This window comes from Cibotium barometz, chromosome 18 (genome assembly GCF_041138505.1).
Source record: "Cibotium barometz isolate CiBa-2024 chromosome 18, ASM4113850v1, whole genome shotgun sequence".
Classification (NCBI taxonomy): Eukaryota; Viridiplantae; Streptophyta; class Polypodiopsida; order Cyatheales; family Cibotiaceae; genus Cibotium; species Cibotium barometz.
In genome coordinates, this window is record NC_141063.1 from 44107199 (window position 1) to 44134282 (window position 27084).

The 27084-nt window shown below is 41.6% G+C and overlaps 1 protein-coding gene across 6 annotated transcripts in view; it reads left to right on the forward strand.

Moving 5' to 3' along the window:
• The window catches only part of LOC147629393 (uncharacterized), a 124720-nt gene that overhangs the window by 34786 nt on the left and 62850 nt on the right, over nt 1-27084 (forward strand). For 3 of the 6 annotated variants that reach the window (XM_086812642.1, XM_086812646.1, XM_086812643.1), the window contains 2 exons: nt 3314-3390; nt 3584-3720. In XM_086812642.1, coding sequence (XP_086668768.1) covers nt 3377-3390; nt 3584-3720 — 151 coding nt within the window. In that variant the 5' untranslated portion in view covers nt 3314-3376. Of the gene's footprint in view, nt 1-3313; nt 3391-3583; nt 3721-4224; nt 4442-27084 lie in introns of those variants that run through there. The other 3 variants (XM_086812647.1, XM_086812648.1, XM_086812645.1) reach the window with 3 other exon arrangements.

Genomic DNA, 27084 nt, shown 5'->3' on the forward strand with positions numbered 1-27084 from the left:
ATCTTGTTGGTAGCTCTACCTTTACTTAGGGCTTCATGTGTTGGACCCAAAGGTACCTTCTCTTCAGCGTTTTTCCTCATAGGAGGTGTGGATAGTGGTTGACCTGAATTTTCACCCATATTTATTCCCCATTTATGGTCCTGGGTATTTTTTCCAGTCGTGGAGGTACTTTTGCTCTAGTCGGCTGCCTTCATGTAGGTGTATATATAGTTGGCACGCCTCTCTCATATTTCATTGCTTGCCTAGCTTGTCTAGCTGCAGTCCTTCACATACGAGGTTCTCCCCTCTTGCTCGGGACATGTATTCCTTTTGGTGATGATATTGAGAGCAGGTTCTCACCTGGGTTTCCTCTCCATCTCTCTCTCTCACTCTCTCTCGTGTGTTTCCACTTTCCCTTCTTCCGCTGCACATTCTATCAAAAATGACATCAGAGGAGGCATTTACACGATAGAAACCTTTAGTTTCACATCTCAGGGTTTTCGATTGTGATGCTTGTACTTATATCCTTGATTCTGCTAGGTCCAAATTTGATCCCAAATTGTGGAAGTGCAAATTTCTTGGTTTTAGCTCTCAATCCAAAGCTTACAGATTATGGGATCCGAAGAAGAAGTCCTTAGTGATTTCCCAGGATGTTCACTTTGTTGAACCCTAGTCTGATGATTCCCGGTCTCACCCCGAGCTTACCATAGAGGTTCCTCATCCTCCTACTTCTTCACCCCCGTTAGCTTCTCCATCCCTAACTTCTCCACCCAAAGTTTCTCCTTCCTCAGCTTCTCCTACTCCTGCTTCTGTGCGACAGAGGATTGCCTCCAGGCTTCCCCGATGGTTGGAAGCCACTGTTTGTGACGCTCATCTCTCTTGATCTTCATTAGCTTGCTGACTCCTCAGCAGCACCTTTGACATGGGCATGGAGATCACAACAGCTTTGTCATTCTTGTAACCTCGCCTTGATGAGTAAAGTGGTGCAGTCATATGAACCTACTACAGCTAAAGAGGCTCTTGCGCTTCCTGAGTGGTAGGCAACCATGGAGACCGAGATTGATTCCATTGAAAGGAATGGCACATGAGAGCTTGTGGACTAGACTTTGCATGGGTAGGTCATTGGGGTCAAGTGGGTCTCTAAGACCAAGTTTCATGCCGATGGTGCTCCTCAGCAGCACCTTTGACATGGGCACGGTGATTACAATAGCTTCGTAATTCCTGTAACCTTGCCTTGATGAGTAAAGTGGTGCAGTGATATGAGCCTACTACAGCTAAAGAGGCTCTTGCTCTTCGTGAGCGGCAGACAATGAGATTGATTCCATTGAAAGGAATGGCACATGAGAACTTGTGGACCAGACTTTGCATAGGTAGGTCATTGGGGTCAAGTGGGTATTTAAGACCAGGTTTCATGCCGATGGTTCTCTGGACAAAACAAAGCCAGATTGGTTGCAAAGGGGTATTCTCAGATTGAGGGTATTCACTATGAGGAAATTTTTGTCCCGATAGCCAGATACACCACTGTCTGGATAGTTCTCAGATTGAGGGTAGCTAACCCTGCTACAGGTGCACTAAAATTTGGCACGCTTGGTGGGAAACTCGAAACTTGGGGTCTTAGCTCACCCTTATGTTTGTGTCCTTGTATGTCCAATACACGCTCCCATGATCCAAGAGTCCTCTCTCAATACGCTGCTACAGTTGGAAGAGGTTCAATTAAGTACCACCTAGGGATCCCCTTCCACCCTTCCCTATGGCAACCAACCTTGGTAATCCCACCTTCGGTAACGATGCTGGAGGCCAAGCCAACCCTCCTGGCACGGAACCCCTTTCCACGGTGCTGGGCCGAGTCAATGTCAAGCTTCCAACCTTCAAAGGATCATCCACTGAAGATGTAGATGACCACATCCAACGGTTCATCTCCATAAGCACGAGCCAAGGCCTTGAGCGGTAGTATGTCTTCTTGGTACTCTTTCCATCCACTCTACAAGGCTGTGCTGCAGACAAGTGGTTCAGTCAATTTCCAACTGATCACTTTGCCGAGTGGGCCACCTTGAAGAACACCTTCCTCCGCACCTTCCGTCATGGTAACTATGAGGACTGCATTCTCTAGGAGCTAGGGGAGCGGCAACTGCTTCCAATGGAGGGTGTGTCAGAACTTATGACATGGACCACAGTTGGAGCTAGGAAAGCTGCAATTGCTACCAGGGGAGAGGGTGTCAGAACTTATGACATGGACCACAGTGCTGGTGGCCTGCCTACCGACTTACCCTGGCGATTTTATGGTGCTTCAGTGGGAGACACAAGCCTTACCCAAGACCACCCAACAGAAGATCCGGGAAAGCAGACTAGCACCAACCACCTTGCTAGAGCTCCAAGAGCTAGTTTCTCAACTGGAGAATGTACACCTAATGTTTGAACGTGAGGTGAGCTCGGCATCTTCTCCAACCACATCACTGGATGACCCGGCGACTTATCTGAAGAAGGAACTGGAGGCTCTTCAGACATTTATGCACAATTGATAAGCATCATTTGGGCAGATACTGTACATCCTGTGCTGGCCACTTGGAGGGTCCTTCAAAATCTGCACAAGTTAAGCACACTAGCTTTCTTACGGAATTAGATTATGGGATCTTCTTCTCTTCCACTTGCTCAAAACTTGCTTGAAAGCATTAGATCACAGATTGATGGTGCACCCCTTACCTAGTGGGATAATTGTTAACTCGCCTTGGCCACAATTTTGTAGTTCTGTTCATACTTAATAGATGACTTATTCTTGCAAAAAAAATGTCGAATGGTGGTAGAAGCAGTCCCCGCGGCCAAAGATCACCATGACATGTGCTAAGGGGATGTACCAACTTGAGGCATCATCATTAACCAGTAAGGCATGGGTGCAGAAGATCGGGGAGATCATTTTCAAGAGCAGTCAAATCATGAGGACCAGCAGCAGGCCTTTTGTGTTGTAGCTTGGAAAGCATAGAGGGTCCAGGGCAGGTCTAGCAACTCGAATGGGCTGCAACAACAGCTCTTTTGAAGAGCTGTTTGGTCAGGGAGAACAGAGGTGACCAGCGTGATGCTGATTGTGGTGTATGTGGCCTGCCTACTAAAAGCTCAGGTGTAGCCAACTTAAGTGCCATGGTTTCAGTGGACCTCATGTCATCGTTTAGACCAAGGGGTTGAAGCTCTAAGACAATATTTCATCAATTGTTTTGAACTTCTTTCCTATGACTAGTTTTGCAGAAAGTTTTGGATGTTTACTGCTTGGGTTTTGAAAATTTGTAAAACTAAGAAACAAGAGGTAGTGCATCATTTGAGGTTTTGCACACTTAACATGCAGCCAAGACAATGGTGGAGGTGCTGAAGAGTGATTGTGGCGGTTTTGTTGGATTTCGTTCACATCATGCAGAAGGCAAGGTAAAGTTGTCTCTATGATGAAAATGGCACGAGTGTAGATGTGCCACTGTTTGACACTTCGTTTATTATGCTTATTGTTAGCATGATATTATCATGTCTAAACTGCTTTGTCAAGTGTCTGTTATCACAAAGCTTATTGTAAACTTGGAACAGTGAGTGGGCTGATGCTTAAAGTGAGGTTAGTATTTTGCAGATTCTGCAAGCATGCAAAGATAAAAGGATGTTTCTTCGTTTCAGCAACCATAACTTTGACAAGGTGCAAGTTTACCACTTTATCTTATACCTTCAGTTTAACATGGAGTTTTTGTTTCTCATATAGAAAGAGTTTAGGTACTTATTCCCTCCCTTCAATTTTAAACTGCATACTTGTCTGCAATCGCAGTAGGAAATAAACACACATCTTGGAATGATGTTTAATCTGCATAGAAAAGCAATTTATAAAAAAAGGCTTTATACACACATTCTTTTATGTGATTGGATCATGAAATCTAATTTTGCAGGGGGATTGAGATCTCTCAGATGATGTGTCATTTACTTGGATGTCTGTATGGCATTTTTGAGTCGATATTCAAAAGTTGTGTCTAGAGGATTCTATTCACCTGGTCATCATGTAGTAACCTAAATGTTTGCAGTTGGGTTGATGGTAGGCTCTATTTATTCTTTGGTTTAAATCAAAATTTTTATTGACTCAGCTAAATCTGTGGCAGTGTAGCAGGAAAAGGTACTTAGTCACCTAGTTTTTGAGAGGTGTGCTTACCAAAAGACTGCCTATGGCTGCTGAAAGAAATTTTGACTATCGAGGAAGATCACTATGAATGGGATCAAGAGTAGTAGTTTTATTCAGAACACACTTACAGCCCATGGTTTAGCATAGTTCGGAGGGATGAGGAGGCCCGCTACATGTGGGTTTGGTTATAGATGACAGCCTCGAGATGCATCTGTGTGGCAATATGCTATTTTGTCTCGGATTCTTCACGATATGTCCCACAGGAGCGAAGGGAGTCTCCATACACAACTCTCTGCAAGGATTTCACTGGCTTCTTGGGACTAGGTGAGGTCCTCTTACTTGGGGACTTCAATGAGAGTGAGCAGATACAAATGTATGATTTTGAGGACCCCTTTCAGGTTGCAGGTTGTCATTTTGTCTTGAAAAGAAAAATAATGCACTTAGTATGTACATACCTCTCAAAGCCTTTGAAATTCGGTTACACTCACTATGCCCGCTTGGTGCCGACCACGGCTACCTCGCCTTCACCTCACCCTCATGTGCATACCACCTGCCCCACCATAGGCACGGCCCATCTTACACTACACCCAGATCCATTTCACCCATGATTGTGATCTTATCTATGTAGATGAGCTCTACCATCGTCTCTTAGGTGTAGACCCATCTGCACTCCTCACCACCCTCACCTCACAGCTCACAACAATCATCCACACATCTGCCATCGATAGTTTTCCACACACCTGCTGGTCCACTGCCAAAGCCTGCACATGGACCATACCTCGGAATTGTTGGTATGACGATGAACGCCATATCACACGCGCACGTCCTTTGTGTGAGTTAGCACTACTGGCCAAATCTAGAAGCATGAAATTGAATGGATTAACCGGTGCCTCACTCCCCGCAAGAAACGAGCAGATTGTCGTAAACAGCACGAGGACTAATACCAACTCTTCCTAGGCAGGAATTTTGATGAGGCTTGACATAGCATCCAGGAACGATGCTTACCCACCCCCATCAAGACCCACACATTCGACACTCATATGCACATGCATTACACTTTAGTACTATACTCACAAAAAAACCCATTTCATCATTTCGAAACCTATGAAACGTTTGTAAAAAACCTTGAAACCCTTGGTTAGGGAAGTTTCGGAAAAGAATAAACACATTTTTTGAACCATTTTTATTTCTTTTCCCGCTTATTTTTTCCTTGAGTAGATCCTTTTGTAGTAGCAACTTGGTGCCCATGGGCCCTCTCCTTCTCCTCCTCTTCCTGTACGTACTTCCTTCCCCTCTTCTTCTCCTTCCTCCCTTTTTTCACTTTCTTTTTCTTAGTCTTCTCTTCCTCCTCTTCTTTTTTTTCTTTTCACCTCTTCTTCTCCCATCTCTTTTTCTTCCTAATCCCAATTCCTATCTTCTTGATCCCATAATTTCAATTGGGATAACACCATATTCTAGTGCTGTCTGAAAGATATATATCTCTATCTATCTATCTATCTACCTATATATATGTGTGTGTGTATATATACACATGTATATGTGTGTGTGTGTGTGTGTGTGTGTGTGTGTGAGAGAGAGAGAGAGAGAGAGAGGGAGGTGTGCGGTGCGCTCTCGAACGCCTCTGCAGAACTGCCTTTTGCCTGCTGCCGCTTTTGCAGTGCCCGTCTTCGCCACTATCGTCTCTGTGCACCTGCTGTATGTGCCTTTGCGCACGCGTGCGTGTGTGCACGTGCGTGTGTGTGTGTGTGATGTGCCTGTGTACAGACGTACACAGTGGTGTTGGTTCTCGACGTGACCTGCAACCCCTCTGACACGACCTCACGCATCCTTGTGTTTTGACGCACCCTTGCTTGCGACCTGCTCTCTTCCTTTGCTCTGGTTTTCCTCTCTGTTCAGCACCTGCTCGCTTTTTCTTCTCTGTACAACCTTGTGTGTGTGTGTGTGTGAACGTACAGAGCTTTTTTTTTTTGATTCGCATCAGCAGAAGTCAGTTTCAGCATTCCAACAAATAGAGCTTCTTTTTGATTCGCATCAGCAGGAATTTTTTAGGCTACTGTATACAGCATACAGCTTTCATTTAAAAAAAAAAAAAGTTGTTTGGCAGTGTTGTACAGACTTTACTCTTGCAATTATGTCTGAGACTGTTGTGACCTATGCTCGCCGGGATAATGCTGCAGACAGTAACAAGAGGCAGCATACTGCAATTGAATCTGTCACCATGATTAAGCAAGATTCGTCGGATGCACAGTTTGTATATGAGGCTTTATGTGAGGACTTTGTAGACAGTCCTGTCAAATGGAAGGACCCGCCTCCTTCTTTCAGTTATAAGATTAAATTGCCGGACGATTGTGTCTCCTCTGCGTAGATACTCAGAGAAAGGGATTATCCTCTTCTTTCCGGGCAAAATGCCTTCTGCGCAAGAAGTAGCTCAATGGATTCAGTCCATTTTAGGTGGACCCTTTGTAGATGGAGTTCACTTTGCAGCAAGGGGTTTTTATGATGTATTACTATCTGATGGTCAATATAAGCAGCAGATGCTTGAAACTTCTCCCCTTATGTTTGGTATACAGTTGGTACATGTGTTACCTTGGTCCCCGACCAAGGACTATCAGTCCTTGATTAGGCATCGTTGTCCTGTTTGGGTCGAGGTCGTGGATTTTCCAGAATATTTGAGGGAACATTTGCCAGGTATAGCAGCCACTCTGGGCAAAGTGGTTTGTGCACCTCGTCCTACAGGAAACAAAAACAGATTTTGCATCTTGTGGGATACGGACCATGAGCAACCACCTGCAATTGCTGTTGAAGTAGAAAATGTGCGTGGCATGGGTGCACGCTATTTCAAATTAAATTGGGGAGTCTTTGCAGGTGCTTGTTTCACTTGTCATAAGTTTGGGCATATGGCTTCTGAATGTTCTTCTCTGCTGCATCCTCCGCCGTTATCTGCTGTACCTCCCATTTCAGCGAATGTGCAGCCTACTCAAGTTAAGGAGATACCAACAAATCAAGCCACTCGAAATACTCAAAAGGAGAAAGAGAAAGGAAAAGCTAAAGTTATTCCACAAGTTGTTTCTTCTTTGGCCGTGCCTAATCAATCCAAGGATAAAGGAAAAGATAAAATATCTTTGGCTGAATGGAAAACTCTGAAAAAAGCTACTATGGTTCGTCGTGCTCCCATTCCTTCACGTAATTGGACTGCATCTGCCACTATTGCACAGTCTTTCACTTCTTCGACTATGCTTTCTAGAATATGGTCGGATGTAGTTCGAGGTGCTTCCTCGAGTATGGATGCCGATGTAAATGCTTTGGATATGTGTGTTGATACGAATATGCATGAGTCTCTCTTGATTCAGGGCGAGGGCTCTCTCCCTGATTCAGTTGTTGTTATGCAGCATTGATTTTTGCTGGCTGTTCACTGTATATACCTTTGTACAGATTTGATGTTTGATGCTCCAATAAAATGTCTTTCGTACAATATTAGAGGACTTTGTGATCCTGGTAAATTTAGGTTGTTTTGGCACTATGTACATAAAATGCAACCTCATCTGGTGTGTGTGCAAGAACACAATCAGCATACCTTAGTGGGTCAATCAGGTCACTTTGCTGGTTATGATATATTTTATGCGGGCACTCAGCATTACTCGGGAGTTTTTATGCTCGTTAAGCATGATCTGCAACCAATATTGGCCTACAATGATTCTGCTGGCAGATGGATGGTCATTCAATGTTCATTGTATGGACAAATTTATGAATTTGCAGCAGTTTATGTGCCACAAAGCTCAGCTGACAGGGCAAATATATGGTCGCAAATGTTGGCTTATCCCTGGCTCCATAATGCATTCCTTTGTGGAGATTTTAATAATGCTCCATCTCCTGAATTTAATTCCACTGGAAGTACTCATATGCTTGGAGCTGAACGCAGAACATGGAATGATTTGCTCTCTTCTTGCAATATTTTGGACCTATGGCAGCATGTATTCCCTCGTCTGCAAGTTTCCACATATCCGGACACGTCTGGATCGCTGGTACTTGTTACATGCAGACCAATACGATGATTTTGTTTGCAAGCTATGGATTGATCGCTCCATGTTACTCTCTGATCATTCTCCTTTATGATTAGGCCTTTATTTTGATTTGCCACAGGATGTTTCTATTCTTCAGAAACATAGGCTGTTGCTTTTAAACAACAGTTATCTTGTGCATGCTGATTTCAAGGAAATGGTTTTGCAAGCCATTGAGCCTTTGCCCCTTCAAATGCATGAGGATATTGACATTGCTTGGTTTCAATTTGTTCAACGCATGCAGGCTGTGATCTGTGATTATGGTCAATATTACATGGCCGACTTGCGGAATCGGATCTTGCAGGCTAAAGAAACATGTCAATCTATGGCTGATCTTGCTCAGTTTCGGGTTTTAAATACCAATGAACAAGAATCTTTAATGCAGGCTAAGCACTTCCTCATGCTAAATGATCAGAGAAAATTGCAAAAATGGTTGACACGTTCGCGACATCAAGCTATCATAGATAAGGGTTGCTCTTCCAAAGATTTTTTCAAAAATCTACATGCTTCAAGACAAAAGGAATGTATCAGAAGGGTGAAAAAATCTGATGGTCAATGGACTCATTCTTTGTTGGAGCTCTCGTATATTGCTAGTCAGCATTTTGCAGCTCTTTTTGCTAAACCGCCAACTACTTCACCGAACATACTTAATGCTCGTTATGCTTTATTGCATCATGTTCGGCCCATTATTTCTCCACAGGATGCTTTAAAATTAGAATCTCCGTTCACTGATATTGAACTTAAAGATGCTTTACGTTCAATGGGTCGATGGAAATCTCCCGGATGGGATGGATTGATAGTGGAATTTTTCCATGCGTTTTGGCCTCAGCTGGAACAATCATTGCTGTATATGATCAATGAAGCTTGGGCAAATGATGTACTACCATCTTCTTGGAAAGAAGGATTGGTTAAGCTTTTCCCTAAACGGGATCTTTGTGAAGCTTTTTCTGATTGGAGGCCCATTACTCTTATGCCTGTCATCTATAAGCTTCTGACTAAGATGTTGGCAAATCGTATTAAAGGATTTTTACATGATGGTTTACATCCTGCGCAATATGGTTTTGTGCCTCGCAGGCAAATCAATGATAATTTGGCTAATGCTTATATTGCCATTGAATATGCCAAATACACTAAGCAGGATGTACTCATTTTGCAAGTTGATATTGAGAAAGCTTTTGATTCTGTGCATTGGGACTATATAGCTATGACTATGAATTATCTTGGTTTCGGTGCAAAGTGGCAAAATATTGTGTATTGGCTCTATAATGACAGTGATGCTTCTTTGATTTTGAGCTCTTCTCTATCAGATTCTTGGAAATTGGGACGTTTAGTTCGCCAGGGTTGTCCGCTTAGTTCCTTGTTGTTTGCTATTGCCACACATGCTTTTCTTTGCTACTTGGATTTTTTGCAAGCTACTGATGAATTGCATGGCTTACAGCTTCCTGCTGGGCATACTTTCCTGGCTCAGGCTTATGCCGATGATTCTTTTTTTATGCCCAAGAATACGCAACAAGATCTTCAGAGATTAATGGAGGCTTTGGAACTTTTTGGTCTGGCTGCTGGTTTGAAAGTAAACTTCCGTAAGTCTACCTTGCTTGCGCTTAATGTACAGCAATGACATCATGTATTGTGGCCCGGTGGAATACCTCCTGGTGGACATATCGTTCGTCATTTGGGTTACCCTTTGGGTTGGCAGCTGTCATCTTCACAAATGATTCAATGGGTTATGCTAAAATTGAATCGCAAAATTGATTATTGGCAGCTTTCCACTTGGCCTCTTCATGTACGTCTCAGAATAGTGCAGGCTATTGCAATGGCTTACATACAGTTCTTTCTTCTATTGATTATGTGGAGGAAAGCTGATATAGATCGGTTTATGTCTCTGGCAATGGCAATTGTGTGGAAAACTCAACATCGTAAAAAGGGTCTTCGTCTTTTGTCAATGCCAAAGATGTGTTCTCCAAAGATACATGGTGGCTTGAATATATTGAATATTCATTTTCATGTGCTTGCTTGTAAATCCACTTTGCTGTTGGAATTTGTACAACAGCGCCAGCCATGGGCTATTATGTTGGGTCATATGTGTATGTCTATGTCTTCACCTGCTTTTGGAAAGTGGACTGTTACGTATTGGGATGCAATTTTCAGCCATTTCGATGGAAAGATTGTCGGCTGCCCTCTTTCATCTAAGTTAATTTAACAGATTACGCAATATCTTTTTTGGAATCCCAGGCTTAATGCGCAATCTTCTTCGCTTCGCCTTGAGAGTATTCATTGGTCGAAGGCTTTTGATGTACCCTTGGCTCTACGTGAGCCTAGGAAGGTATATTTCCTTTCAAAGAAAGGAGTTTATCTTATTGATGATGTTTTGGATGCTGGTGGCCATGTGCTTTCTTTTGTGGTTGCCGCCAGGAAATTTGGTCTGGGGATGCATTATAGATCAATCTGGCAGCTTATTCGAGAGCTTCTTGCTCCTTTTGAACCAATTGCAGATTTGGATCGTTCTGATCGTTTGGTTGATTAGAGCCTTAAAAGAGAACAACCTGCAAGAGGCCCTTTATCAATGGCTAAACTTTCGGTTCATTCGATATATCATTTCTTGTTGCCTGCCTCTTGGGTTCAAGAACATGCGAATCAGATTTGGCATCTTCATAAAAGTGAGGCTTGGTGGAAACAGCGGCTTCATTCTCTTTGGAAATGCAGTCTTCCTTTGAAAAGTAGACTTTTTTTATGGAGATGCTTGATTGGAGTCTTGCCAGTCGGCCTTTTCTTGATTCCTCCCCCTCCCCCTTTTTGATGTCTAGTATCTTCCCCTGTAATCAATCCCTCTTCAGAAATATAAAGACCTTGTTTCTAACCGTTTTAACCTAGAGAGAGAAAATTATTCTAGAGAGAGAATATTCAGATTATGAATATTTTTTGATAGAAAAATAACTCATCTTATTAAAATAAGTTCCCCTGAAACAGAAATTCAAAAAGAATTTTCCAATGTGCAATTGGAATTAATTGGAAATGGGTATAAAGGACCTTAGTCTAAGGGTCTAGATTTTCAGAAATTTTTGGATTATGGTCCAATTAAGGTTCCTATGGGCCAATAGCATCAATCCATGTGTAGGGAGGAGATAAATCCAATTTGTAAAAGAAGATACCCAAAAATGAGTAAATGCTCACATAAGATGAAGAGTTGAAAATGTACAAGGTTTATTAGTAAAAAACTATGAGCAATAAAATTTTGACACATATGTAAGGAAGGGGAGTTCTTTAAAGAAGGTGTATATTTCACATAAGATGAAGAGTTGAAAATGTACAAGGTTTATTAGTAAAAAACTATGAGCAATAAAATTTTGACACATATGTAAGGAAGGGGAGTTCTTTAAAGAAGGTGCATATTTCACATAAGATGAAGAGTTGAAAATGTACAAGGTTTATTAGTAAAAAAACTATGAGCAATAAAATTTTGACACATATGTAAGGAAGGGGAGTTCTTTAAAGGAGGTGCATATTTCACATGCTTGAATGAGTTTTAAACTAAAAAATAATGTGATATTTTTATCTTTCATCTCTCTTGAACCAAACCAAATCAAAATGGAACCAAATCGAATCAAAAAGTAATCAAACTAGGTCTAAATCTAGTCCAAATTCAACCAAACTGACTTGGAAAATTCTAGAATCAGTTTGTTTGGTTGGGAGCTCAATTTTTCCTATAAATAGAAGCCTTTCCTTGTTAAAAAAAATATAGTGTCTTATGCATTGTTACTCTACTCCACCTAAGCCAAGAACTGTGAATTCTTTAATAATTCACTAGTTTTGATACTCCTCTCTTTCTTCAATCCCCATTGGTGGCTCCATCAACATACTAAACCAATTGATTGGTTGGGGGCCTCTACCGTGAATAAAGAATCAAGCAAATTATAAGATAAGTATAGTGAATTTTGATCTTTTCTATAATTTCTCAATGATTCTCTCTTCTCAACCCCTCTCAAGCTTGAGAAGCTTAATTGGTATGGTTTTTGAAATGCTATTGAAGTTAATTAATTAATGATAGTAAAGAATTACATAAAATTCTATTTATATTAATTCTAATGGTTTTTCTCTCTCTTTCACTTAAGAAATGGTCATACTCATGACCCATTCTCAATCCAAATGAAGCTTTTCATAAAGCTTTTTCTTAATCCAAGATTAATCTATGCTTGAGAATAAATTAATAGTTTTTTTTAATAATCTATGCTTTTAGTTTATGATTATTTTTATTTAATCCATTAAGGGTTAATGATCCAATTAGGGATCATTCTAATCATTCTCTTAAAGATAACCTATCCTTTAAAATAATTGAGATTTATTAGTTATAGTAGCGGAGCTATGGCAAAATTTTATAAAAATATACACATAAAATAATTTCATTCAAAGCATGAAAAGAGCATTTCCTACCATATTCTAGGAACTATCATCCTAGATTAATTAAAAGAATTTTATTATGCATGGAGATGTGGATGTTTGCATGTAGATGTAGATGTATGGATGTGAGTGTGAATGTGGAGGTGGATGTATGCTTGGTGTAACGGGAGGCGGACGCGTGTATTGGAATCGTATAAATGTGAACAAGATTCTGAGCACTTAACACTTGAGCATTACAACCACAAAGCTGAAAATGACAGTACACCACATAAAGGGGCCGATGATAGGCTGACCCCCCCCTTTAGGTTATATTACCAAAAGAGTCTGCAAAGTACAAGATTACGGGTGCCTGGGGATTCACCACCAGCCTGCACCTGATTCTTCCAAATACATCATGAATGAATACATTTCAAACAAGAGAATCTGTAGGTACATCCGCCCTACACACAGGTACATCCGCCCTGCACAAGCCTCTTCACAGGTACATCCGCCCTGCACAAGAGTATCACAATCCTCACAGGTACTCCGCCCTGCACAAGATATAAATGGATCTTTAGGCCCTGTTTCCACGCGAGAAACTGATCCAGAAACCTGTGTTCTCCGAGAGCAAGTGTCCCCAATGCTTGCCCTAAGCACCTGTTATACCAGGAATCCTTGAGACACATCCATGCTCACATATTCCATTGCTGTCCGGCCTGTTTTGTGCAATAACCAGTCCAAAACAGCAACTTTCTATCGCGAGAAATCCACCTGTAAGGGGTCCTACAGCCCTGTGGAGGTCCCTAGAGCTGTCCTGTACTGTCCAAGTTGACTTTGGACACCTGAAACCAGCCCAAAACTCGCAATAACCAGAAATTACAGGTTTGAAATTTACCAACCAGCCCTTTAGAAGAGTGTGGGGATCGATATCCAAGCTTGTGTGAGTCCGGGAAGCAAGCAACCAGCCCTGTAGCAACTCCAAAAGCTTCAACCAGCTCTCCAATGTGTTCAGTTATGAATAAAACAGCCCAAAAGGCCTCTTGAAGGAGGCGCCTTTCTCCAGTGCCACCTAAGGGGCTTGGTGGGTACACAAACAGACTGACAAGTGTCCCCATAAGGTGTCCAGCCCATAGTGCTCCATTTGTCCTGTTTGTATAAGTTTCGGTCCAACCAAATGGGAAATGGCCATAAGTTGTCCGGACTTCATTAATTTTGGTCCAACCAAATGCGAACGCATTATAAGTTGTCCGGCCACTTATTAATGAGTGTGGACCTGCAAACCAATAAACTTTAGTAGTAAATGAAATAAGCTGTAAATTGAGTGTGGACGCACTTACCACCTGCAAAACCCATAAGCCCACAGTTTTAGGCCCAAACAGGAGTGCACACACGCGTCCACAAGGTGCCCGGGCGTCCCCGGTCCCTCGGACTTCACAAGCCAAAATAACAAGCATTGTCCAGGCAGCAAGACAATGTCACACAAATTAAAATAAAGTTATGGCATGCATCATTTATGCATTGTGCACATGTAAACTTGGAGAACCACCTATCATCATTCTTGTACTTGAAAATATTCCGCCTGCCATCATAACACACCATGTGTGCATGGCCGGAATCCACACGGGCACCGCCCGAAAGTCCACAAATGTCCTGCCATGTCCTTGGACTCATATGCATCCACTCATATGATCCATACACATGCCCAGGTATAATACATACATGCATCCGCATGTTTCTAGACCTGACACGCATCCGCATGTCCCTAGAATATAGGGATTTGTGACATCCCCCCGGCTTCTAATCAGTTGACCGCAAGTGAAAAGCCTCCAGATAGGCCTTCAAAAGATCTGGGTAATCCTCGAAGTAGGCCTCATCCATCCATTTCGCATCCAAAGCTGAATAATTCTTGAACTTCACAAGGTACCTACGAAGAAGTTTGCCTCCCGCAAGCTTTCGTTCCTTGTGAAAAACAATCTGTTCAGGTTGAAGAATCTCTTCCAGCTCATCTACCTCGGATGGGTCTTCTAAAACCGGCTCAAACGGTGTCGGTCCCACATAAGGCCTCAATAGGCTCACATGAAAAGCATTATGCATGTTCCAATGATCTGGGAGTACAAGCCGAAATGCAACATCATTGATCTTCTCCAAGATCTGAAAAGGTCCATAATACCTGTTGGAAAGTTTTGGGTACTTTCCCTCTTTCCCTGGCCTCTTCCGAAGGCGTGCCTTTTCAAATTTCAGCAAGACCCAATCACCTTGTTTGAATTGTATATCCCTTCTATGCTTATCAGCTGCCTTTTTATTCTTGGTTTGAGACCTCTCTATGGCTGTCCGTACCTGTGCAAATGCAGTATCCAAGTCTCTGACATACTCATCTGCTGCAAAAATCTCATCCTTTGTACGAAGGATGGGTGGTAGTACCACCTTGCCATAGATAATCTCAAAGGGCGCCTTGCCCGTAGAAGTATGTACCGTATTGTTGTAGGCAAACTCCACAAGTGGCAAATACTTCTCCCAATCCGATTTGCGGTCGGATACATAAGATTTCAGCAAGTCGAGGACGGCTGAATTTGCTATTTCACTTTGCCCATCTGTCTGTGGTGGTAAGCTGATGAAAAGTTCAGCTTTGTACCCATATTGTCAAACAATGCGCGCCAAAATAAGCTTGTGGTTCTAGGATCTCTATCCCCCACAATAGATTTAGGCATGCCATGGTGTTTGAATATTTGTGCCAAAAACATCCTAGCCATATGATCTGGCTTTATTGTCTTGCGCACGGGAATGAAATGTGCCTGCTTGCTAAACCTGTCAATGATGGTCCAAATAGCATCATTTCCCTGTGGCGTCCTTGGCAAATCCATAATGAAATCCATATCAATGCTTTCCCATGGTTCATTTGGTATAGGCAAAGGTTGAAGCAATCCAGGTGCTTTATGTCGATCAAACTTGACCTTTTTGACACACCATACATTCACGTACATATGCTTCAATATCCTTGCGAATATGTGGCCAAAAGAAATACCTCTCCAAAGCTTGTACTGTGGCCAAAATGCCTCTATGACCTGCATATGGAGGAGCATGACACTCATCCATAACCTTATGGCGAAGGTTCTTTACCACACACATACGATTTTGCATCATGAGATATCCATCTCTTATGACATAAGATGGGACAGCAATACCCTCTTGCAAATCAGCCCATACATGTGCAAAATCCTCATCCAGATGATAAGTATTACGCATATCCGATAAGTCCTCATGGTATGCAACTGTAATAGCATGAACCTGTGGTCGTCTAGATAAGGCATCCGCCACCACATTCTTTTTCCCTGGAGTGTGTAAAATCTGAAAATGAAACATTGAGAGGAAATTTGCCCATCTCATATGCTTCTCTGAGAGCTTACTTTGAGTCAAAAAGTATCTCAAACTTTGATGATCAGTTTTGACCATAAAATCAGCCCCTAAAAGATAGTGTTTCCAAATAGTAAGGGCATGAATTACAGCCAACAACTCCTTCTCATAAACGTGTAAGTGAAGCTCTGCATGTTGCAAGCGTCTGCTCTCATAGGCAATGGCATGTCCTTCTTGGTTCAAAACAGCCCCTATGCAGTCCCCACTTGCATCACATTCCACCACAAAAGGTTTGTGCAAGTCCGGAATAATGAGTACCGGTCCCGAGATGATTGCACTCTTCAACTTTTGAAAGGCATCTCTCTCTTCTTGTGTCCATTTAAAGATTGCTTTCTTCTTCGTTAAGTCATGTAACGGAGCGGCAATGAAAGCAAAATGCTTGACGAACCTCCTGTAGTAAGCACATAAACCAAGGAAGCTCCTCACTTCATGGACTGATTTCAGCTCTGGCCATTCTTGCATGGCTTGTATCTTTGCGGGATCCATGCGCACACCATCTTTTGATACAATGTGACCAAGATAGTGAATCTCTGGGAGGAAGAATTCACTCTTTTTTGCATTTATGTAGAGCTGATTTTCCTTAAGCTCTTTAAACACAATAGCCAGGTGCTCACGATGTTGGGCTTCATTCTTTGAGAATACAATAATGTCATCAAAGAATATACCTGTGAACTTTCTATGCTTTCTGAACACCCTGTCCATCATCCTGTTGAAGGTAGCGGGTGCATTTGTAAGGCCAAAAGGCACCACCAAAAACTCATAAAGACCAAAGGCTGTCCTGAATGCAGTCTTGTGTGCATCTTGAGGTGCCACTCTCACTTGATGATACCCACTCTTGAGGTCTATTCGGCTGAAACATGCCGAACCTTCAAGCTTGTCCAGGATGTCATCAATGCGCGGAATGGGAAACCGATTCTTGATGGTTATCTTATTGAGGGCACGGTAATCAACACACATCCTGTAAGTACCATCCTTCTTTTGAACAAGAAGTACCGGCGAGCAATATGGCGAGGAACTAGGCCGAATCAAACCCTTTTCCAAAAGTTCATTCACCTGTGCCATAATCTCTTCTTGTTGACTAGCACTCACCCTGTATGGTGGCCTATTAGGTGGAGAGCTACCGGGAATTAGATCTATGCAATGATCTTCCGGCCTCTCTGGTGGCAACCTTGCTGGCAAAGCATTTGCAAAACAATCTTTGAACTCATTCAAAAAGTTAAGCTTGTCTTGATCTAATGTACTAACATCAACACTAGAATGTTCAATGGTATCACGTACAAAAACCAAGTAAGAACAAGCTGATTTCTTTATTGCCTTATTAATTTGTACATGGCTTACAAGAGGTATGGTACTTCCAGTAGTACCAGCATCTATAGAGTGCTCACGGCCTCTATGTACAAAGCTGATTTTCTTCTCTTTGTAAGCCTTAACAGGCTCTAAACGGTGATGCCAAGGCATCCCCAACAAAACATCACAACCTGTAAGAGGAGCCACTAGAAAGCTCTCATAGTCGAGGTAGTCCTGTATTTGTACACGGAGCTTACCAATGACCGGAGTTACATCAACCTGTTTGCCCTCAAAGGCGGCATCTGCATTCATTTGCATTCCCATGTCTTCCACATTGAGACCTATGGCGGCAGCCATCTGTACGGATATAAAGTTATCTGTGGAAGCATCATCAAAAAGAAACAAAGCGGGCTGATCCTTCAATTTTCCCCAGGCCTTGCATATGACTCTACTCTTGGGCTCATGCCCTGTATTACCCTGCACATCGGGTACAACATTCACAAGAGGCTTTTCCACATTAGGCTCAGCATTCTTAGGATTCTGTGGGCATTTAGGATATATATGATCTTTACTGCCACACTTAAAGCATTTTCCAGCCTTCTTGTACTCTTCCAATTGCTGTTTTGAGAGCCCAAAATTGTGGCGTTTACCCCCCGGCTTCTTTTCGGAGTCATCCTTTGCATCTCGGCCATCTTTGGGAGCATTCTTAGGTGGCTGTCCACCCTTTTTCTGGTCATAACCAGCCCTGAATTTGCTCTTGTTTTGACCTGCAAATGGCTTATTTGTGGGTGCTTTCATGTGCAAGTTCTCCGCAATCATGGCTGAGTGTATAAGCTCTTGTATGGTCTTATTTGGGTACACTCCCAAGCTTTGTTGGATGATGTGATGGAGCCCCGATTCAAACTTTCTCTTCTTCTCGTCCTCTCCAATCTTCATGAAGGGAGTAACCTTGAGAAGGACTTTCCAAAACTTTGCTATGTATGAAGCAACGGACTCTCCCTCATCTTGGGACAGCCAATCCCACTCCTTGTGTACATCCTTTGCAAAGTTTGGTGGTAAGAATTGATCATAAAACTGAATTTTGAAAGAAGACCAAGTTGAGGCAGCACTTCCATCAAGTATTTTTGCAAGCCACCAATCACTTGCCGTATCCTTGAGATGCATTCCCACATGCCTGAGCATAGACTTTTCCGAAAAGTCTTCATTGCAAAAAGCTATTTCAAACTGTCTAATGAAAGCAAGTGCTTTGGTAGAGTCCATCCGTCCCTGAAAGTTTTCAAACTTTACATCCTTGTCACCGGACTTGAACTCTCGAGGCTTCTTCCTTCTATAAGCATCCCTATGTACATCCTGTTCATCTGCATGATGATGATGCCGCGATGAAGATTCACGATCCCTCTTCGTTCTCTCTTGAGCCACACTCTCCAAATGAGTGGAAAGTTCAACACTAGAACGGACATGTCTTCTTGGAGCAAAGCGGGAATGAGTAGAGGATCCCTCATCCTTACTCTTCTCTTGACCTGCATCAAGCCTAGCACCAGGGACTCTTGTCCTTTCAGCATTTGGCACTTGCTGTGCTCTTTCTGCTTGTTGTGCATCATGTGCATCACCACGGGCAGCCATGAGGGGTGGCTTCTTGAAAGCCAAACTACCATCTGCTTCAGTGTATACATCACCCTTAACCATTAGGTATGCAAGTGCAAGCTCTCGGGGTTTCTCAACATCCATTTCCTTTGCAATTGCTTCAAAAGTGACTTCATGGACCGAAGCCTTTGCCTTCGCAGCCAACACCCTTTGTACATCCGGGTCATTTTTCAATGACCTAAGCTCTTCGGTTTCAGCCCTATAGCGTCGCACTTGACGCCTCAAAGATTCCAAATCAGAATGCATAGTGTCATGAGTACCTGCATCTCCATAGACATCATTGCCTGCAGCATCTCTTGCATCCCTTGTACCATGAAATTCACGGTCCTGTGTGTTCTCCACATTGTCAGAAATGTGGCTGTCCATGACACTCAAATCAGGTCACCACTTATGATTCCAAGCCTCAGACCGTTTTCCAATGAGGGGAAAAACTGAGCTCTGATACCAATGTAACGGGAGGCGGACGCGTGTATTGGAATCGTATAAATGTGAACAAGATTCTGAGCACTTAACACTTGAGCATTACAACCACAAAGCTGAAAATGACAGTACACCACATAAAGGGGCCGATGATAGGCTGACCCCCCCCCTTTAGGTTATATTACCAAAAGAGTCTGCAAAGTACAAGATTACGGGTGCCTGGGGATTCACCACCAGCCTGCACCTGATTCTTCCAAATATATCATGAATGAATACATTTCAAACAAGAGAATCTGTAGGTACATCCGCCCTACACACAGGTACATCCGCCCTGCACAAGCCTCTTCACAGGTACATCCGCCCTGCACAAGAGTATCACAATCCTCACAGGTACTCCGCCCTGCACAAGATATAAATGGATCTTTAGGCCCTGTTTCCACGCGAGAAACTGATCCAAAAACCTGTGTTCTCCGCGAGCAAGTGTCCCCAATGCTTGCCCTAAGCACCTGTTATACCAGGAATCCTTGAGACACATCCATGCTCACATATTCCATTGCTGTCCGGCCTGTTTTGTGCAATAACCAGTCCAAAACATCAACTTTCTATCGCGAGAAATCCACCTGTAAGGGGTCCTACAGCCCTGTGGAGGTCCCTAGAGCTGTCCTGTACTGTCCAAGTTGACTTTGGACACCTGAAACCAGCCCAAAACTCGCAATAACCAGAAATTACAGGTTTGAAATTTACCAACCAGCCCTTTAGAAGAGTGTGGGGATCGATATCCAAGCTTGTGTGAGTCCGGGAAGCAAGCAACCAGCCCTGTAGCAACTCCAAAAGCTTCAACCAGCTCTCCAATGTGTTCAGTTATGAATAAAACAGCCCAAAAGGCCTCTTGAAGGAGGCGCCTTTCTCCAGTGCCACCTAAGGGGCTTGGTGGGTACACAAACAGGCTGACAAGTGTCCCCATAAGGTGTCCAGGTAGGTGTCCAGCCCATAGTGCTCCATTTGTCCTGTTTGTATAAGTTTAGGTCCAACCAAATGGGAAATGGCCATAAGTTGTCCGGACTTCATTAATTTTGGTCCAACCAAATGCGAACGCATTATAAGTTGTCCGGCCACTTATTAATGAGTGTGGACCTGCAAACCAATAAACTTTAGTAGTAAATGAAATAAGCTGTAAATTGAGTGTGGACGCACTTACCACCTGCAAAACCCATAAGCCCACAGTTTTAGGCCCAAACAGGAGTGCACACACGCGTCCACAAGGTGCCCGGGCGTCCCCGGTCCCTCGGACTTCACAAGCCAAAATAACAAAGCATTGTCTAGGCAGCAAGACAATGTCACACAAAGTAAAATAAAGTTATGGCATGCATCATTTATGCATTGTGCACATGTAAACTTGGAGAACCACCTATCATCATTCTTGTACTTGAAAATATTCCGCCTGCCATCATAACACACCATGTGTGCATGGCCGGAATCCACACGGGCACCGCCCGAAAGTCCACAAATGTCCTGCCATGTCCTTGGACTCATATGCATCCACTCATATGATCCATACACATGCCCAGGTATAATACATACATGCATCCGCATGTTTCTAGACCTGACACGCATCCGCATGTCCCTAGAATATAGGGATTTGTGACACTTGGAGATGTGGATGTATGCATGTAGAAGTAGATGTATAGATGAGGATGTAAATGGAGATGTGGATGGATGCATGTAGATGTAGATGTATAGATGTGGATGTGGATGTGGAGGTGGATGTATGCATGTAGATGTAGATGTATAGATGTAGATGTGAATGGAGATGTGGATGTATGCATGTAGATGTAGATGTATAGATGTGGATGTGGATGTGGAGGTGGATGTATGCATGTAGATGTAGATGTGGATGTGGATGTGGAGGTGGATGTATGCATGTAGATGTAGATGTATAGATGTGGATGTGAATGTGGAGGTGGAAGTATGCATGTAGATGTAGATGTATGGAGGTGAATGTGAATGTGGATGTGGATGTATGCATGTAGATGTGAATGTATGGATGTGAATGTGCATGTAGGTGTGGATGTATGGATGTGGATGCATGAATGTGCATGTAGATGTGGATGTGAAAATAGATGTATGGATGTAGATGTGGATGTATGGATGTGGATGTGGATGTGGATGTGGATATATGTATGGATGTGAATATATGATATGTGATGTGAAGGAATCTGAAGTGATGAGATGGAAAATGATGTGATGGGATGAGTATACATATAAATGGAATATGAAATAAGTAATGTGGATTGATGAGGGATAATGTGGAAAAATGAAAGTTAAAATAGAAACTGTATTGTAAACTGTTTGTAAATGCTGTTTGTAAATGACTGTTTTATGTCAAGAATGCTGGGGGAGCATTTTGACCATCTTGTGATTAAGGTCGTGGAGACCTAACTAATAAAGTTGCAACTGCTGATGGAGAGTCAATGAAGGACGTCTCGCGTAGCAAGGTCGGCCGAGGTCTTGACCAGCCTCAGTGCGATTAAAATGGTGAGCTTCCGGTACGGTGGATGAGGGGCCAAGGAAGCGGCCTATGAGTGAAGCGCTAGGTCACCTGCGAAGGATCCTAGAGGGTGCTGACCATACGGTGCTCGGGCTCTGGGTCGCCTAGGATACCCACGCGTGCGTCGAGGAAGATATTGGAACAAGAGTAGGAGTTGTTTTCTGAAATCGGGCATGGATCTGGTTGATTGACCTTGCTGGTCTTCAATGGATGAGTCCATGGCTCTTTATATGGATCTGTTGGTTGATCTTGCTGATCTTCAACGAGAGTCCATCTTGAGAAGTGATTATATTGCCGAGTATTATGGGCTAGGGATTAGGAAACGGCCCCTGAGTGGACAGGTGGTGAGCGTCCTAGTTGCCAATGATGCCATAGATACTCTGATGAAGGAATGATGAGAAAATTAAGAATCAACCGGATAAATTGGAAGATTGTGATCAGTGATACTATGGTTTTATTAAAGGATTGTTTTAAACTGGTTGAATCTGTGAAAAGGCAATTTCATATTGGGTGTGTGAGTGGTGTGACTAGTTTTATTTTTGCATGAACATCTGGCTAGGGGGCCTTGGAACTCTTTTCCTTGGTACCCGGGACAAAACCTAACCAAATTCTTAATTGGATCCCATCACTACAGTGGTTGGGAGGTTGGCTAACCCATGGGACTGGATGGGGTTAGGCTGGACTGATGGATCCGTCAATCGAGACTCAAACTTTTGTTTTTACGATAGATAAAATAAATCCCGGACAGTAACTGTTCTATGGATAGGAATCAACGGCTGTGCCTCTTGATTGGGGAAAGAAGCGTTGATCCCAATGATCCAAGTGCAAGTTTCTTCCTTGATCTGACCAAGTATCTTATAGATGTAATTGGATCAGCTCGATCAGAAATGATCTTGACTACGTTAGAGTAAAAAGTTATCCTGGTGGAATCGCTCGTGCTTTCCGGTAAAGGAAGTTTTTTCGGGTTCGGTTTTGGAACAACCAACGGATTAGTCTCTTATCCGGATATCCGTGGGTGAGACCCTGAATGTGGGACCCCTGTCCCGCGCGAGAAGTGCTACTTCCGCTGCCAGTACCCCGAATCCGTTGCTCGGTGGGAACAGGGATCTCACAGTTGGTATCAGAGCCAGGTTAATAAAGATCAACTGAGAAGACAAATATGTCAAAAATTTATCTAGAAAGACAAAAAGGTTATAATGGTGTGATATAATTCATACAAATTGATATTCAAACTGAAACTCGTAATTTGGTAATTGGGTCTTCAAATGAAAGTACCGCAATTATATAGAATCCCTGACTTGCTTGAGGCCTAGACATGATAGTATTTACCTTATAATTCCAAGGGCCGTGACTACTTGTATATACCGAGAGTATACTGCAGCTCTTTACTGACAGTATATACGAGTAAATCTAAGACTTGAAATTATAAGCGTTAATGCTATCCAGATGATGATTTCGAATGTGATTGATATGATTTTTAATTCTGTTTGAGAATTGATGAATTGATTTGGATTCTGATTGAAAATTCTGATTGAAAAATGATGATTTTTAAAATTAGTTGAAATATAATGAAACCACAATGAGGATTAATGGGACGTCTCCCAGTGAGGATATTCATAACTAGAATGATGATAATGATTTCAGCAAATCACTATGAGATTAGTGGATTGTGCTGTCAGATTGCTACTGTTAACACTTGACCGGTAGATCAAGTTAAGGGATGATAAATTGAGAACTAGCTTAACTGAAATTCCCGTAGAGAAATGTTCAGAAGGGAATTTTTGAGTCTAATGGACCATTATCGTGTTAAAGTTATGAATGATATGATTCGAATGAATTGTTATTTAATGATGAGTTCTATTTAAGAGATAATTATCCCCGTATTCTGTTGGGTTGACCAGAATATAAGGAACCCTAGAATAAATTGGATCTTAAGAAAAAGAGTTGTCCTCTACTTGGCGAGATGAGGACATCTCGCATTTTTTTAAGTGGGGTAGAATGTAAGATTTCTCCCCAGCCTTCGAGGTATACAGGAGTAAGAATCTCCCTTTTTAATCTTATAAGTATTCCCTCTCTAAAATAAAAGAAAGATTCTGTTTAAAAAAGGAAGACCCTTTCCCTAGAATACTTCTCAGGAGTCACACCTGTTTTAAGGATTTAGAACAATGAGTTCAGAAGTGAGAATCAGTGTTTTGGATACCAAGGTTTTGGTTTTCATTCGAGTACGGCCCAAAAGAAGTTCTTTATCTCTTGGGGAGTATAAGAAGTTATCTCCCAGATATTGTGACCCTTATATCTGAATTCAATGAAAGTAGGTGACTTAGCCTACAAGCTTCTTTTATCTCCTCATCTCAAAATTCTTAATGCCTTCTATTGAAAAATGTGTCAAACACAAATCATGGAAAGACGGTAAAACTTCAGTGGCAAGTTACCGTTGGCTTCTAGGTTACGCTAGCTCCTTCCTTTATATAAGTCGTAACTTTTACTTGTCGCTCACAGTAATCTTACTCCCATCAATCTCCTTTCTTTCTTAATCTCCTTCATGGCTTGGCAACAGGAATTAGTTTTATCCCTGATGATTTCTCACCTTCAAGACGCAAGAGAGTCTGTGAAGAAAGACATTATAGAACAGTATGAGCGCTCACTTTTTTCTCACCTAGGAACTTCTGTAGCTCCGACCAAATGGCGGACCTATCAAAACATAACTAGGGTAACACCCTGGGGTCAGCAGCACTTTCGTAACAATGTCCGCTTGGCGATGGTTATTGAAGCTTTGGGTTTAGGTCCCCGATACTACTGCGTCATGAGATCAAGGCATCTTGGGTTTTCTGAGCGGATCTTCTTACTGGCGTGTTTTCTTCCTCATGAGAAGATATGCCTTTATCCCGTTTTTTGCTTGCCTCTCAGAGGTTCTTTTGTTAGATCACCTCATACCACTGAGATAGGTGCGGCAATAACCAGCAGAATCATTCCCATAGATGAGTTACCCTATACTTGTGCAGCTTGTGAGTGCTGCTTTTGTGACCATATGATAGACGGGCTTATGGAAGTGTAAACAGTTCTTCTATCTTTATTGCATAAGTTCCGAGAATGAATAAAGTTTAAATCTTGTTCTTATTTTGAATCTTGCTCTCTTTAAGACTTTTCTTGGTGGTTAATCTTGATTAAAATTTTTCTCTAAGTCTCATATTCGTGCATCTTGCGAAGTTATCCCAGTTTGCGAGATGAGGACATCTTGCATTTTTTAAGTGGGGTAGAATGTAAGATTCCTCCCCCTCCCCCTTTTTGATGTCTAGTATCTTCCCCTGTAATCAATCCCTCTTCAGAAATATAAAGACCTTGTTTCTAACTGTTTTAACCTAGAGAGAGAAAATTATTCTAGAGAGAGAATATTCAGATTATGAATATTTTTTGATAGAAAAATAACTCATCTTATTAAAATAAGTTTCCCTGAAACAGAAATTCAAAAAGAATTTTCCAATGTGCAATTGAAATTAATTGAAAATGGGTATAAAGGACCTTAGTCTAAGGGTCTAGATTTTCAGAAATTTTTGGATTATGGTCCAATTAAGGTTCCTATGGACCAATAGCATCAATCCATGTGTAGGGAGGAGATAAATCCAATTTGTAAAAGAAGATACCCAAAAATGAGTAAATGCTCACATAAGATGAAGAGTTGAAAATGTACAAGGTTTATTAGTAAAAAACTATGAGCAATAAAATTTTGACACATATGTAAGGAAGGGAAGTTCTTTAAAGAAGGTGCATATTTCACATAAGATGAAGAGTTGAAAATGTACAAGGTTTATTAGTAAAAAACTATGAGCAATAAAATTTTGACACATATGTAAGGAAGGGGAGTTCTTTAAAGAAGGTGCATATTTCACATAAGATGAAGAGTTGAAAATGTACAAGGTTTATTAGTAAAAAAACTATGAGCAATAAAATTTTGACACATATGTAAGGAAGGGGAGTTCTTTAAAGGAGGTGCATATTTCACATGCTTGAATGAGTTTTAAACTAAAAAATAATGTGATATTTTTATCTCTCATCTCTCTTGAACCAAACCAAATCAAAATGGAACCAAATCGAATCAAAAAGTAACGAAACTAGGTCCAAATCTAGTCCAAATTCAACCAAACTGACTTGGAAAATTCTAGAATCAATTTGTTTGGTTGGGAGCTCAATTTTTCCTATAAATAGAAGCCTTCCCTTGTTGAAAAAAATATAGTGTCTTATGCATTGTTACTCTACTCCACCTAAGCCAAGAACTGTGAATTCTTTAATAATTCACTAGTTTTGATACTCCTCTCTTTCTTCAATCCCCATTGGTGGCTCCATCAACATACTAAACCAATTGATTGGTTGGGGGCCTCTACCGTGAACAAAGAATCAAGCAAATTATAAGATAAGTATAGTGAATTTTGATCTTTTCTATAATTTCTCAATGATTCTCTCTTCTCAACCCCTCTCAAGCTTGAGAAGCTTAATTGGTATGGTTTTTGAAATGCTATTGAAGTTAATTAATTAATGATAGTAAAGAATTACATAAAATTCTATTTATATTAATTCTAATGGTTTTTCTCTCTCTCTCTCTCACTTAAGAAATGGTCATACTCATGACCCATTCTCAATCCAAATGAAGCTTTTCATAAAGCTTTTTCTTAATCCAAGATTAATCTATGCTTGAGAATAAATTAATAGTTTTTTTTTATAATCTATGCTTTTAGTTTATGATTATTTTTATTTAATTCATTAAGGGTTAATGATCCAATTAGGGATCATTCTAATCATTCCCTTAAAGATAACCTATCCTTTAAAATAATTGAGATTTATTAGTTATAGTAGCGGAGCTATGGCAAAATTTTATAAAAATATACACATAAAATAATTTCATTCAAAGCATGAAAAGAGGATTTCCTACCATATTCTAGGAACTATCATCCTAGATTAATTAAAAGAATTTTATTATGCATGGAGATGTGGATGTTTGCATGTAGATGTAGATGTATGGATGTGAGTGTGAATGTGGAGGTGGATGTATGCTTGGAGATGTGGATGTATGCATGTAGAAGTAGATGTATAGATGAGGATGTAAATGGAGATATGGATGGATGCATGTAGATGTAGATGTATAGATGTGGATGTGGATGTGGAGGTGGATGTATGTATGTAGATGTAGATGTATAGATGTAGATGTGAATGGAGATGTGGATGTATGCATG